At 41.2% G+C, this 15907-nt stretch overlaps 1 protein-coding gene across 1 annotated transcript in view; it reads left to right on the top strand.

Annotated features, from left to right (window-relative positions):
- The window catches only part of LOC118790297 (protocadherin-15-like), a 205604-nt gene that overhangs the window by 110632 nt on the left and 79065 nt on the right, over nt 1-15907 (top strand). The window contains 3 exon segments of the mRNA XM_036547202.1: nt 7616-7724; nt 8760-8872; nt 14952-15158. Of these exon segments, the coding sequence (XP_036403095.1) occupies nt 7616-7724; nt 8760-8872; nt 14952-15158 (429 nt within the window).

The raw sequence follows: 15907 nt of genomic DNA, 5'->3' as shown, positions 1-15907 counted from the left end.
TACAATTCATTCTGAAATGCAAACCTAGTTTGTTCCTGTGCTCTGTTTGCATTCAGAGTCCTCAGGTCTGCATGTTTCATCGAGGCAGAAAGTTGAACTTACTGTTTTATAAATTACTACACAGTCTGTATTTACAATTGCAAAAGAAGCAATTATTTTTTCTGCAACCACAGAGCTGTTTTTACTGTACCTTGGAGATCTGAAAGTCACAGTAAAGAATCTTACTTGTAGACCAGCTGACAGTTCTATTCCACGCCACCAAATTTTTAGACATGCTGTATGTGGTGCTCAGAGGTTGTTTCTCATTAAATTACTTGTCATGGGATGCGAATGTGGAGATGGAATAAATTGCAAGAGATCATCAGATGTAGAAGAAATTATATTCAAAGAAATTGGATGGGAATAGAGATCCACAGTGCATCAGGTTTACGCATGCTTATTATTGTGGTAGTTCACGGTGTTAATTAACTTCACTAATATGATAATAATGATGATGATAATAATAATAATAATAATAATAATAATAATAATAATAATAATAATAATAAAATACATTTGTTTGTTTAGCACCCAAACAAAGCTCAAAGTGCTGATGATGGAACAATGATGCAAAATTGCACTGCAGTTGTAGCAAAGAGCTAAACTGTAATAAAACATGATTTCAAGCCCTCTATAGAGCTTTCCCTGGTGCAATATATGTATACAGTCATGCTAATTCCATCTCATGTAATCTCATGTCTTATATTCTCTGTGCTTGTCTTGGTTTTCTAGATGATAAATGGAATTCACTCCGTCTTCATTCCCCTTAATCTTCATTCATCCAAGTTCACTCATATAGGCCTGGCTAGTATTCAAACAATAATAATCCCCTGTCATGCTCACAAGCCGTATTCTGCATATTAATTAGAACTTAAAGAAGGATTTTAATGCCGGAGATGTATTATTATCAGTGATGTAATTGGGGAACTCTTTAAATAAAAAACAGTTTGTACATTATTCAGGCATATTTGTGAATGAAAACAGTATCATCACATGATCTTTTAATTGATATAATTTTCCCTAATAATTCTTTGTTTAATGTGCTGTCTCACAATACGATTTGTCAAATAAACAACAGTGAGGGCTTACACAAATAAGGAGCACAGAGGGTCCAAAAACAGAAGATGTGAATTCACAGGTAATTAGTTATACAATGGTCCCAAGGACCTTGCGTGATGACAGTGATTAATAGAAACTGTCTCTATTTCAAATGGAAAATTTTGTCATAGACGGAAAACCTTGAGTTTTGCAGATGGGATAATGGCGGAGATTATTTTCCTGCCCCTCTTGGTGGGGTCTATCATGATTGCAGGTCTCATAATGTATTTTGCATTCTCTCTGAATTGTTTTTATGAAATATAAGTATGTGACTCTCAGTCTTTCAGTGTGGGACATTCTGTCAAATCTCCATGGTGATTTGTTATGTCTCAGTAACAAATTCAAGCACCACATTTTTTAATTCTTACACATCATGGGTTTAGCAGTAATTTAAATTTTAAAAAGGCATATTAACATAAAATAATGCAAACTATAAATTCATTCCATGAAGATAAACTAGAGAGAGAATCAGGAAAAAGTGATTAACTGAATACCTCCTCAGGTAATAAATATGTTTTTGCTGCTTTACATTTTATGAAGCTTTTTATTCTTTTCACAAAAATACTGCATGAAATAACTGAAACATATGGTGTTAGATGGTATGATTTTGGGGGAATAAACAGCATCTACTATTTAAGGATTATGAATTAAAAATGCAGTTAAACTTTAGCATTTATTTAGTCCAAAACCAACACTACGCTTCAAGGACTATGCCAGTTTTGTTACCTTTCATTTGTTAACTGATCTAGACAAAGAAGGTATCAGCAAATGAACTCAAAGAAAACACTCAAGGACAGATCTGATAATGCCTGTTGGGGAAGCATACAGTAATACAGAATGTAATGTTGTCGAGTAAGAAGAAATGTTCAAATATTCAAATGTTCATCCTCTGAACCTCTGAAGAAAACAGTATGTACAAAGGAGCCATGAACCTTTAAATCCCAACACACACACACACACACACACACACACACACACACACATACACACACACACACACACACACTCACTCACTTCTCACTTGTTTGGCTAAAGTAAGACAATTGGATGCACTTATGCTGTGGCGATATCTATGTTTATCTCCACAAATCATCCACTCTTTTTAAAAAAAGTACATTGAAAACTGTGTTTTTCAGTCCAATTTGCATGTCATTCTAACTCTCTTGGCAGATGATAATCACATCTCTAGTGAGCAGGCAGTGGTACAAGAGGCAGCAGAATGAAGGAAGAGTAACTACAGATGTACTCACAGTACGGAGACAGGAAATGAACAGCAGAAAGCAGAGACTGCAGATAACAGTACTGTAGAGTTGGCTTCTCTTCAGGAATTCCCACAGTAGGCTGTGCCTCTTTCATCACACTAAACTTATCAACTCAGACGACTGTTTTATTCTCCTTTTTGCCGTAGGTTTGAGTGCTCCTCTGTCTCTCATTTTTGAGTAAGGCTAAAGAGTAAGAATTTCCTAGTCAAGCACTGAGAAGTGCACTTCTGGCAACGCGGATCAATGGAAATGGGAAAATACAAAGGAAAATATTGAGGTCATGATGATTATTCCTGCAGGAAACCATGAGAACTCTTTCACAGGTGTGCAGTATGACCTGCAGACCCATCACTTAGTTGATAACATACCCAGTATCACAACATATAAAATACACTTCTTTTCGGGAATAAGGAAGCAGTTTGGACATGGAAATAATTGTCTGCATGGTTACTTTAGTAGTCTTTTTCATATCTGGATAAGCCCATGCACAGTCATATAACCAAGGGCAGCGCAGCAGTAGCTCATTGGCTGTAGATGCAGGGAGGCCAGTTTGGAGCTGGCCAGGTCACCCTAAAATGGTTGGTCTTGGTGACTTTTGAGGGGAGGATATTACATAATTATATGTTCAGTCAGAAATCCGATTTCAATGGGAAGACCGGCTTCTATTTCAGCCAGAGATAATAAAATGTTTGATAGTTGCCGCTATTGTACCAAATGTTTCAAGTTAAAATGACAGCCATAAGCACATACAATGCTGCTGTGTATTTATGCATTTTAATAATGTAGCCACACGTGCTAATCAGCCATTTGTCGTTCATATTTTAGTTTTGGTGTACCTCAGAATATCATGATCGTTATCTGCCACAAAGCAAGACATATCAATTGGTTGAATGCAAGCGAAGACATAAACATTCTTAGGGAAAGTTGAAGAATTTTGATCTCTGCATTTTTTATACTGTGCACACTGGGTAGAGAGTTTGTTACATTTGATGTCTAATGTAAAAGACACTTGCTAAAGAGTTACATTTGATGTTTTATATTAGTCATCTCTAAAGATGTAAAAAAAAAAACAAAACAAAAAAACGTGCAGCTGAAGCTTGCCTGTGGTATTCCACATTCCACATTCTGCTTATTGGATGTGACCTATTGTGACATAAGGGTCCAGAGTTCTTGTTTCTAAAAGACAGTGGAAAAGCACTAGGGCTTCCTGCAGGGAGATATGCTTAAGTTCCTGGTCATTGTCCAGGAACTTAAGCATATGGATGTGGATGGTGATGCTGGTCATTGGAGTTGCCAAAAACAACTCCAATGACCAGCATCACCATCCACAGCAAAAATAGAATGTGCTGCTAGCTGCAGATGGTGATGCTGGTCATTGGAGTTGTTTTTGGCAAAAAAAACCCCCCACTTTGTTCCTCTATGAATGGTGTCTAGACATGAGCCACATCTCCTGTGGGATAAGGGGAGTGCAGAGAGTTCTTCACACCCAGAGGACAGACCTACAAGTGCTCCTGTCACTGGCCTGCCATTCCACCATAGCTCAGAAGACAGTCACAACATCGGTGTGGGGGGTTTATCATAGAAGCAACACCAGTGAGGGAACTCCACCTGTAACCAGAAGTCTGTACGTTTGATTCTCAGGTGGTGGAGTACTGCTCTTGTACCCTTGAGCAAGATGCTTAATCTGAACTGCTTCTGTAAATATTCAGCTGTGTAAGGGTGTGTCAGTGACCCCATTAGGGGTATACAGCCTGTAGAGATTTAACGGAAATGATGTCTGGTGTGGCAAATGCTGGGTGACCCATATTTCATAATTCAGAAGCTGGTGGCAGGGCTGGATCATTTTGCGGTTGCTGATGACCATGAGGAAGTGATTAACTGGTGTCCTCATGAGGATGCCTACAGATTGTTTTCTTATTGCTCGTTGACTCATGTCTTCAGGTCTGCTTCTTGCATCAGTGTGAAGTTAATGGACTTTCTTCTGATGTCACTGTTCTGTTGGTCTAAAGGGAAAAGGGAGAAAAGAGAGAGAGAGGAAAAAAAGAAAAAGATACACTCATCAGTTACAGAACTGTAGGGTTTTTTAAAATTGGTCCAAATGGCCTCTGGAGTGGGAGAAGCAGACACTCTACCCTACAGTGAGAGACACATATGAAGTGAGGTCAGGGGTAAAGACAAATTTGGGGCAGACAGTAGGGCGGCCTGCAGGCCAGTTAGCTGATATGTGATGAGCGTGTTTGTCACTAACCATGTCACGGACAGAGAGAGGGGGGACACCAGCGGTCACTTGCACTGTATTGCACTGTATTAATCCTGTAATTCTGTCTCTTTAACAGCACCCTGCTCTAAGCCAACATACCTCTGTTGTATGGTTGCTTGATTTCCAAAAACAGTATTTTGTGGAAATTTTGTGGAAACTTGGAAGTGTTTCCTTAAATACCAAAGCCACATCCCAAATCAACCATCAAAACCTTACACCACACACACACACATGTTTCATTGCCATTATTGAAACAATAATGCCCAGACATACAGGCAGGAAATCAGAGTGAATAAACAGTAACACATTTGCAGCATATGACTCAGACAAGGTAAAGATGAGGAAAAAGTCAAAATAAATGAAAAGAGAAGAACGAAAAAAATAGCATGCTTCTTACCTGATGTTAAGACATGTAAGGAAGGAGAGGCGGTCTTTGAAAGGAAGCCTCCTGAGGCTCGAAGCAGTGCTGAGAAAACAGAGGCCCTCTTTGGTAAGATGCCTCCAGAATCATTCAGTCTGCACATAGTGCAGTTCCCTCTCAGAGCAACACTGCTTCTGGTTAAGATGTAGAGGAACCTTTGTGAATCATGTTTCTCATTTGCTGAAAGGGACACAGTGATTTATAATTCATGATAAAAGCCTTACTGACTGCAAAGTATGTATTGCTTGGAGGTTGCAAGAGCCTTAAGGGTGATGTAGTTATTATTGCTCGGAATGTCCACGCTCTGGAAGCTGGTTAATCCGGGCACTGTTAGAGTCCATACTGTTTAAAGGAGGGGTTATTTTGATTGGGTTAAACGTATCAAATGTTTCATTATCATTTCAATAAAACTGAAGTAAAGAAAAAAGCAGTATTTTTGGTTGAACAGCAAGTCAGTCCCTGGCTTTGCTACATGTTTGTTTTATGTGGTTTTGCTGGAGACAACACACCTGTTACCACTCCATCAAAGTTTACAAGTCTGGCGTTTTTTTCTTCATCACACACACGTCAGAAACACTATATGCTGAGATTCCCTTTGATTCTCTATGGCAACAACTGTTTTTCTGAGTGATGTTCACTATGATGTACAGAACACAGCAATATCTTCCCTGCTATATTCACTGTGATGTTCCTTGTGATGTTATATGCTATATTATTTTTGGTAAGTGTTATGATACTTCTGAGTATAAGAATTTTCTTTATCCTTCTACACACACACACACACACACACACACACACACACACACACACACACACAGTTACCTTCCTCAAGGATATTACTGTATATGGTGCAGTTGTAAGCCATGGCCATAATGACTATTAAACAGGGTATTGTAGCTAATCATCACTGGGCAGACTGGGAGAGTTGATTTAGCACAGGTCTTGCCACTGCCACTGTAATTGAAGCAGATGCAGATTACACTGTAGCCTTGGGAGACGAATCTCACCCCAAGGGCCTGCTGTCTGTGGATCTCTGTTAGCCATTTAGAAGCATATAGCTGGGCAAAAGGAAGAGACTGAATTTCAGAAACAATTAGGCATATGCAGATAATTGGGCCTTAAAAAGTGCAAGCTTTACATATATAAAGTGGCTAGTGCATCTAATGAAGAATATCTAATGGAGTATAATTATCCATATCCTCAAGTGGCTGTTATTCAAACACACAAAAAAAAACAACACAAGAAAATGAACTCGGACAAAGGGCTGTTAGTTTGCTAACAATGCAGTGGGCGGCACTAAAAGCTTTGCTGTCTTCACTTTTAGTCCTTGTCTACTTGTCATTTTAATCTAAGTTGTCAGCTACAGCTGGCTGTGGTGCCCCAGCGAGCAGATGTAGGGATCATTAAGTGTATGGATGGATGCGTCTCCTGCATCCATTCTTCATGCGCGGGCATGCTCCGGAGATGTTTTCCCCAGGACACATGCTCCATTTCCTCCACAGGTCTGCTCTGAATAATGTCGCCCCATGACACCTCTGCACCTCCACTCATCTTCAGAATGAGCTTGAATTTAAGACAGGCCGTTGCTGTAGACCGCTGCGTGAGACATTAGCAACGCTCGCACGTCTACCAAACCAACGTTTGCCCATGACAACTAACGGCAGCGTAGCGTAGTGGTAAGGAGCAGGGCTGGTAACCAAAAGGTTTGATTCCCCTCTGCGGAATTGCTGCTGGGCAAGGCATTTACCCCACAATTGCCTTGGTAAATGTCCAGCTGTATAAATGGATAACATGTAAAAATGGTAACATATATAAGCAGCTCTGGATAAGAAGGGTCTGCTAAATGAAAATAATGTAAGGTGGCTCAATTCTGGTCGCTGCAGTCATCACATCCAATACTGAAATTGTGTCACACGTTCCATTTTAGAGGCAGGTCTGGGGGATGGACACCAAGGCTGCTGATACAGTCTTTCTCTGGTAGGGGCAAAATCAACAAGCATGACCACAGATATCATGACAAGTGATTGCACAGCAGAAGGAAAAACTCTTGAAAGCAAAACTTTAATTTTAAACTCGCAGCAAGGCACCACAAAGAGCTGGCAAAGCTCAGAAGTTTGAAATATTAAAGTATGAAGGAAACTACACACATATTAGCATCCATTTCTGTATTCAACCATTGCGCTGAAGATCAATACATGTGTTGGCAGTAGACTATGGGATGCAGTCAGTGCAGTCTTCTTGTTTCGATTTTTCACTCCAGTGAGTTGAAGGGGGACACAGGGGTGTGATGAATGGGCTTATGAATTAAACAGAAAAAAGCAAAACAAAAATTCACTAAAGAAAAAACATGGTTGTTTCTAATCTTCACCACTTTTTTTCTGATTAACAGGTAAAATTGAAATGGTGTTTTTGGCATCCCATTGCTCCTCAGGCTGTTTGTTTTATACGTGGACTGCAAGTGCCCTCAGGGCAGAACATTTGCAAGAATAAAACACCCTTCTGTTTGACTCACCAGACCCCGATTTCTTGTTCCAGAGCAAAATTAACCCCCTTAACGTCACACCCCCAATCCGGGCAGTGGACCAAGACCGCAACATCCAGCCCCCCTCGGACCGACCCGGGATCCTGTTCTCCATCCTTCTTGGTAGGTGCCTGTCAGCCCCTCTGTTGTCCATAATCCGTCACCTCTCCCAGCACACCATGGCTTCTGAGCAAAACAATTTACCGTCAAAACACTGTTAAATGAGTAGCCCCGCACCCGCTCTGGGAAACGATGGGGCCGTCCACACTGAGGAATGTCACTGTGGATGGAGCGTGGCCTCCAGGGGGACAGAGGCACTCTCTCTCCTCACCCCCACAAGTCTAGAGTTTCCTGCGGTCTCCATGTCCAAGTGGGCTTTGGGAAATTGCAGGCCCAGGGATGTTCCAGGAATTAGCTGAACCGTTTTTTCTCTCTCTGGGTATTTGGATGGGCACCCAATGTAACACAGTGGGATATATAATGTGCTTGAAATGATTTTTATTTCAGCATGTAACATCACTTTTGGCTTCTGAGTAGCGCAGTTGTTATAGAGCTCACCTTTACAACAAGCTGAGCTCTGTGACCCAGGTTTGATTCCAGTTTTGTCATTTTCCGGCTGGGAGCCCACAGTTGCAGAACAGATTGGCCAGGTTCAGGCAGCTATAGGGATGGGTATGTCAGAAGCGGTTGCTTGTCACGCTGCTCTCAGGCACCCTGTGATTCGTCCGGCGCCTGCATGTTACTCGGATGACATCAGTGAAGTAGCACCTTTCCTCCAATGAGCACCCACTCTGCTGTAGGGCTCTGTGTGACTTGCAGTGTGAAAAATAGCTATTGGCTGTTTGCAAGGTTATCAGTGGACTTCATTCATCTCACCTCACCACTACCGCAGTTGTTGCAGTGAGATGAGCTTAACAAAAAAAATAGAGTTGCTTAAAGAGGTGAAAAAGTATTCAAAAAATGTAATGTTCTGTGTAGGGTGGTGAACTCGCTGCTCAGTGATTGTAACTGTTATCCTTCAGAATCCCCTCACAATAAGAGTAAAGTACTCTCCCCTTAGTTTCTCCCAGCACTTGAGTTTTAATATCTCTGCATTTAATAACAAACAAATGGTCAGTCAAGGACTTCCTGAATCAGCCTTTTCAATTTAATTTTCAGGTAAACCGGAGACCTACGCTCAATACATCATGCTGAATAGAACTACTGCAGAGCTCCAGCTACTGAGACCAATCAAAAGGAACCTGTATCAAACTTTTGACCTGTTGATCAAGGTAATCAGGATCATTCTCTTTTACCCTGAGCCGCTGAAGTCACAGAAACAAAGCCTTTTCTTCTTACACTTGAGAATAATCTCACGAATGTTGACCAATGCCACAAATCATCTGTTTGAGTGCATATATCCCATAATCCCCAGCAGTGACTCCACATTAGGGCTAAAATCAGCATGCTAAATCGTCCCTGGTGGGGTAAATGAGGTTACACTGCGTCTTACAGTGCCAGCAGTCTGGAGAAGTGGGTGATGTAACTCCGCAACTATAAAACTGTGAGGAATATAAATGAGATTTCATTTAAGACAAGCTAGCTGGCTAGGGAACTGACCGTTTAATTGCATAAAGTGGAGCCATATTGGTACGTGCTCACTGAAGCTTTCTCTTAAAGATGACACCATGATTGGTGGTGGTGGATGCTGGAGTATCAACACTGGTATGCTCGAAGGAAGGAAAAAGTTCATGCCATAAAAGCCATGACAAAGTTATCATGTAGCACCTTGTTTAGAGAATTACTTACCAGGGGCATCGCAGTTGTATTGCATTATGGGAGAGTAGATACTTTGTGGGGCCCCGATGTCTAAATAGCCTATCTGGCTCAGCGGAGCCAGCGATTCAGAATTGAAACATGTACAGTTTTCCCATGTGGATATTCTCATTATTTCAGCATTTTAGCTGAGTGCTCTCTGAAAGCAGCTCTTCACCTTTCATGTCCTGTGTGCATGGGAGTTTCTCACTGTGGGAGAAAGTACATACACCCACACAGACACACACACATGCACAGTGAAGCCTGCCATAGTAGAGAAAGGTATGTTCTTAGAGTGATGCTAACCCACACTACATTGGTTATAAGACACCCTTATTCCTGTCAGCATACATTTCTTCTAGCTTGGCATTGTGCACATTCAGGAAAACACTTTATAATGTCTGGATTTGTACTGGAGCGATTATATTAGTGTTAAGGCACTCACAGAATAACAACCCTCTCACCCTTACCACCTGCCTCCAGGCCAGGCACCCTCAGATCTGACAGTGCAAACCTAATCTAACAATTACACCATAATAAGATGCATTTTCAGGTATGTATTTATGTGCATATAGTAGAGACATACGTATCTGTAATATATTCATTGTGTGTGGGTGTGTGTGCGTATGTCCGTGTGTGTGTGTGGGTGTATGACTGTTTACAACTGTTTATGTATAAGGACATAAGGTGTGTTCAGTGATGTGTATATGGGAATATGAAGTTGTTTTTTTTGCACAGTAGTTGCATATTCATACATTGCAACAACAAAAAATGTAAATTGTAAATTGAAATTATTGCAGCATATAAATGTGTGGTTTATTTAGATTTATTAGAGAAATTAATAATGGCAAGGGTATGATTGCACAATTTACACTCTGCACTGTAGACTGTTTGCATTTAAATACAGTATACAATCCTGAAAAGGGGAGCTTAACATTTTTTATATGTAGTATGTGTGTGATAAATACTTAAATCAAAATCAGATTCCCTGTCAGGAGAGTGCCTGCGCGGACTTAAACCTGCTCAAGTCAGAGGGTACTTCTGCTGCTGGCAGGCAGTGAGTCACCAGTGCCTTCCCCCAGGTGTGACAGGATGTGGGTCAGATCTCCGCTGTCCCCCCTCTCTCTCACCGAGCTGTCATCGCCTCCACCTGCTGCTGGTTTCCCCCGGCGACGGCGAGAACCGTGGCAGAACTGCCACTCTCTCCGTTTCTCTCTCTCTCTCTCTCTCTCTCTCTCTCCCCCTCTCTCCTTCTCAGAAAGTGACAGCGTTAAAGAGCCAATCCTTCGGGCGAAGGAGCTCATCTTCTTTTTTTTGCTTTTTGATAGCGGCTTTTCCCTGGCGTGTCCTCCCGCAGATTAAAGCACGAGAGAGGAGGCGTGGTGCGGAGGGCAGTGCGCGAAATGACCGCTCCGAAGTGCGCGGGGGACGATGGGGAGGACGGGGGGCGATGGGGGGGGGGGGGGGTGCGACTCCTGACCTCGCACGGCAGCTGAACTTTCAGCAGGCAAAGCAAAGTGCCGCGGGACACTCCGGTTTAGACGGGAGCCGGCTGTGCAGGGGGACCCCCAGAACAGTGTTTGTTTTTAGGAGATAATGAGTCCCTCCTAATACAGTAATGCATCGTTTAGCGCTTGAGGGCGTGTGTTTCAAAGAATGAGCGTGCTAATCAAATCAGCACCGAAAGGGCTCATTGTAACATTATATACTTTATATGGGTATGAGCTACTTGACAGCTTAATGTATGACCTATGAGCTATGACCTGTGAGGACTTTTTTGAGATACTGTATTGATAAACAGAGGGTATTCCAGTATATATAACTCTACATATTAAACAATGAGCATTCAATTAGTCTTAATAAGGGCTGAACAAAATGTATTTAGCATTTAATCTGAGCAGTATTGGGAGTGGAAATTCAATAGGGAGAGGCTATCGCAGGATGAAGCTGATGGGCTCATGCTGCTAGAAGGATGGGCAAGGTTGCAACACTTTCTCTTTAAGACAGAAGTCCAGTGTTAACCGTCTTGCCCTCCTCTTCTTTCAAGCAGTTTCTCTCTGCAGCAGAAGATGATGCTGAGCCCATTTCTCTACACCATAGAGCCGAAAAAGCCCCATTACCCCAGTTTTTTTTTGTGTTGCTTTCTATCAGAAATGGATGGAGCAATAGTACACCAGTAGGAAAATTGCCATTGAGGATAATGACTCAGAAGAAGAGCTGTGCTTTTCTGACTTGAAACTTTTGACTTTTAACTTTTTTTTGCATAGTACCCAGGAAGATAAAAAAGTAAACAAAGGGAGAAAGTGAACATAGAGTCACACCGATGAAGCATGTGGTGCTGGTCAGGTGCTGGTCAGGCAGTTGTTAATATTCACACTTTCTTTACGCTCAAGGCATATCTCAGCCTTTCTTGTCCTACAGAAACAACCCTTAACGTATCTTCTGTTTTCATTCATTAAGTGATTTTACTGTAATCAAGCAATGCAGTGTAAGCCTAAACAATTAACTAAACAGTGTTGTACAGTTACAGTTCAGGAACATTATCACTGGCACACCAAGGAAATCATGTTCGTAAGCAGTCTTTTAATATTTCAGCCCCCATGCAAAGTTACCATAGAGTGTCCTGCCTAAGTAATCGCTGGCATATCATACAGAGGTCAGGCAGATCAGTGTGTGAATTTATGTGATAACAGCCAGTGTTATAATGTCATTATCTGTATGCTAGCAGATGTTCATACCGAGGGCATAAACTAAAGCTGCCTTCTCGGCCCAGCCTGAAGCAGATTTATGGTGTTGGATTTTAAAAATGCACCTATGGTTAGGCACATTGCCTCACTTCAGGTCACAACAGCACAGTTTAGTGGGATTGGAACTGGTGACCCTCTGGTGTAGCATACAGTAGCCTTTTACCATAATGCTGCCCTAGTTACAACAGCAGCTGTACCTGTGATACAGCAACAGGTGAAACAGGCAGGAAATGGCTGGCTTGCATCTTGAAACTGTTTACCTGCTGCTGCCGTCTCAGTGCTCTCCCTTCTATCATTTCAGTCACAGTGCAGTTGTATTTTGCTATGGCTTTAAGGTCACATTGTCTGTTGTCAATTCAGACAAAGAACAGAACTCCCATGTACTTTATGTCAGTAGGGTTCAAAGGCTATCACAGACTTTTGTAGCAAAGTATCCCAGTGAGACGGACCTCGAACGGCGCTGTTACAGACATTGAGCGATGTAGCCAAATGTTTGTCAGACACACCTTAAGGATTAGAGCCATCTTTGAATTCAGCTCACCAGCAGAGATGAATTGATTCTTTACAGACAGGTTAACAGCATGCTCCACACAGTCCTCATGGGCAAACGGACCCCTAAGTATTAAAGGCTAAAAACCTTTATTTCTTTCACGTATCTATTTTATGAAGGCTAGTCATTACACTGCAAGTTGGTTTTGCAAGTTGGCTTTGCTATATTGTTATTGCTATTTATTTCATATATAATTCCTTTTGAACCGATTTAGTTTACTCACTTGAGGTTTTTCACCTGAAATGAGATACTGGTGGTACTGCATAGAACTGGTCTGGTACAATTCTAGCAGAAAGATAGTAATGTAGCCATGGTGAGATGAATAACTACCTTGTTGATACTGTCAACTAAATCACAATCTGTGGAGGTGGTTGAGGACTGGGTGCTGGCACAACTTTTCAGTCTGCCCAGTGATTTCAGCCGTGTATTTGTGTAATCTGATAAAACAATGCTTATTTAATTGAAATGATTGTTCCCATGAACATATCCCAGTGGTTTTCTCTCCACTACAGAAAAGGCACTAAAACCCCCTCATAGTTCAGCATAGTATGCTGTTGAAGGTTTTGATCCACAAGGCCGTTTCCATTTCTCAGTAATTGCTCTTCTGTTTAACTGAGGAGCAGTAAAAGTAATGACCAGCCTCACCTTTCCAGAGGAGGCAGAAAGCAACATAGGTCACAATGTCAAGAATCAGAATTCCACAAACAAGGCCAGTGTGTTTAATGAACCTGACATTACTCAAGGGTTCATCAACCAGTGTAAGGTTCTTAGACCCAGATTCAACATTAATCACAGGGAGCTTTGTCATTACCTTTCAGTGGCAAATTTAAGCCAGTTTTACATGTTATTTTCTCACAAAATTTCGTGTGCTCAGTGGGCACTGATCAAAATGAACAACGTTAATGACCCGAATGTGTAAGAAATCAAAAAGGATGCAGTTCAACAGCAAAGCACACTACAGTTAGATTGAACTGAGTCATAGTCACTCTGTAAATTGTTTTATAATGTTAATGCCTCAGTCTGCTGTTGTCAGTAATTTATCTTGATAGTATCATTGTGTTAATGCTTCAGTATTTTGTAGTCCGTAATCTATATTCATATTATTGTCTGTTGGCAATTGTATTATCTAATCCCTATTCATATAAACTGCGTAAATATCACAGATGGAATGGATAAAGTCTTTGCATGAATTAAAGCCTTTGTGTGAAAGGTCCTGTTTGTTTGTTAAAAAGACAGCTGCACGGCCTTCATGGATGAGATTGGGTTTCAGTATCTGACTCTAAATTTAATGAATATTTTTTCAATGCAGGTGCATCAAACTCCAGTTCCTGCAGGGCTACGTATACACCAACCTCTGGTCTTAATTACTTAATTAGTGCAATCAGTGACTCAGGTCTTATTTTTATTTTTTTTTTTTTTGCAAATACTGAGAGCTGAAGACTGTTTTGTGCTCCATACCCAGGGAATATTTCGCTGTGGTGTATTTTGGGAAATCAGTTGTTATCCATGTGTGTGGCTAATTAGCTAATTGGATCAATTAAGCCAGAGGAATTGGATGGAACAGAAACCAGCAAACACACAGCCCTCTAGGAATTGAGTTGGACACCCCTGTTTTCAGGGCTTATTCCGTATAGATAGCACTGTCTTCTTGTATAAAACCAATGTTCTTCCCAAACTCATTCCTGGACCTCCCAGGAGTATGCTTTTCTTTATTCCAAGCAATTGCTTAATCAGATAAGGAAATTGAAAACATTGATTTTAGTGCCTCCATGATTACTTTTGACTTTAAACTGATTTCTGCGGAATGCAGTTTTGGCTGATTACCATTTGCTTTGTCTCAGAAGCCTTCCTTATCCTCATACCAGTGCCAGATGTCTGCTTTTTCACCATTTCAGACTGCAGTGTGATTCCGCCTGTCAATCAAGCAGTCTATCAGGCAGTCTATCAATCAATCAAATTTGACTTAATAACTCCCCTCTCAGAGCAATAACCACTGGGTGCTTTAAGGAAAATGAAGATTCAGAGCTGATCTGATTGAATTTCTTGAATAAATATGCCATTCCCCAACTGGGAAGTCAGGATTGAGAAAAACATGGACTTCTTCACTAGGTGGTAGGCCAAGGTTTGTCTGATCCAAGGCCAAGTGCAAAGATTTTCTCTGTGGATCGATCAAAAGGCTGATTTTTGGAGGCCCTGTAGCATGCCAGATGCTTAATAGGCTCTTCCTGTTAAGTTAAGTTTGTTTCCTTTTCTCCGTAGGCGGAACAAGATAATGGACATCCTCTTCCAGCCTTTGCTAGTTTGCACATCGAGGTCCTGGGTGAGAGTAACCAGCCCCCGTACTTTCAATGGCTCACTTACCAAGGCTACATCAGCGAGTCGGCATCTGTGGGCACCACCATTTCCAGCAACGCCAACCTCACGGCTCCCCTCGGCATCATCGCCCTGGATGATGATATTGAGGAGGTATTCATGCTCACACTGGCTGTCTTGCATTGCATATGTGTGAATGTTTCCCAGTTTTAAAAGAGAGGACTTTTTGGAAACTTTTTTTTTTCTAGGACATGTTTAAATCATAGTGTGGGAAAAAAGTCAAGCTCATCCGATGGTAATATGCAGAATTAATTCAAACTCACAATGCGTGTATTGTTCTTTGTTGAATTTATTGTGTTTTGTTTCATATTACATGTATTTTCTGGTTTAATATCTTTTCCACACTGAATGAGTCATGTGTTCACATTTTCTTGTGTTAAAATGTTCATAAATGTGTCTTACTGTAATTACAAGTCAAAGACACAGAGAAAGAAGCCATGCCTCATGATTATATCTCTTGTACATAAGCTCCATATGAGAGGATATGCCATTACAATGTGAAAGTTGAAAAAATGAGTGTAGTTATTAAAACACTAGTAGCCATACTGCTGCCCAGTTTGTGCCCTTTTCCCAATCACCTCTCAACTTCTTGAGCTTTATATCAGCAATTACGAAGCAGACATCAACAGATTGGTTGCACTAGGTCAACCCTAAGTACTTAACCCGTTGAGGTGGAGCCCACATTACTGATGCCTTGTGAATATAAGATGTGGGACTGCTCTCCACTGTCATGTGGCAGAGACATTGTGTAGGAGTTAAGGAACTGGGCTCCTAACCAGAAGGTTGTAAGATTAAAATCCAAATATGATTATGCATCCATCTGTAAAGACAGTTAATGGATA

Source organism: Megalops cyprinoides, chromosome 15 (assembly GCF_013368585.1).
Source record: "Megalops cyprinoides isolate fMegCyp1 chromosome 15, fMegCyp1.pri, whole genome shotgun sequence".
In the NCBI taxonomy this organism is placed as follows: Eukaryota; Metazoa; Chordata; class Actinopteri; order Elopiformes; family Megalopidae; genus Megalops; species Megalops cyprinoides.
This window is presented reverse-complemented; position numbering and strand designations above follow the sequence as displayed.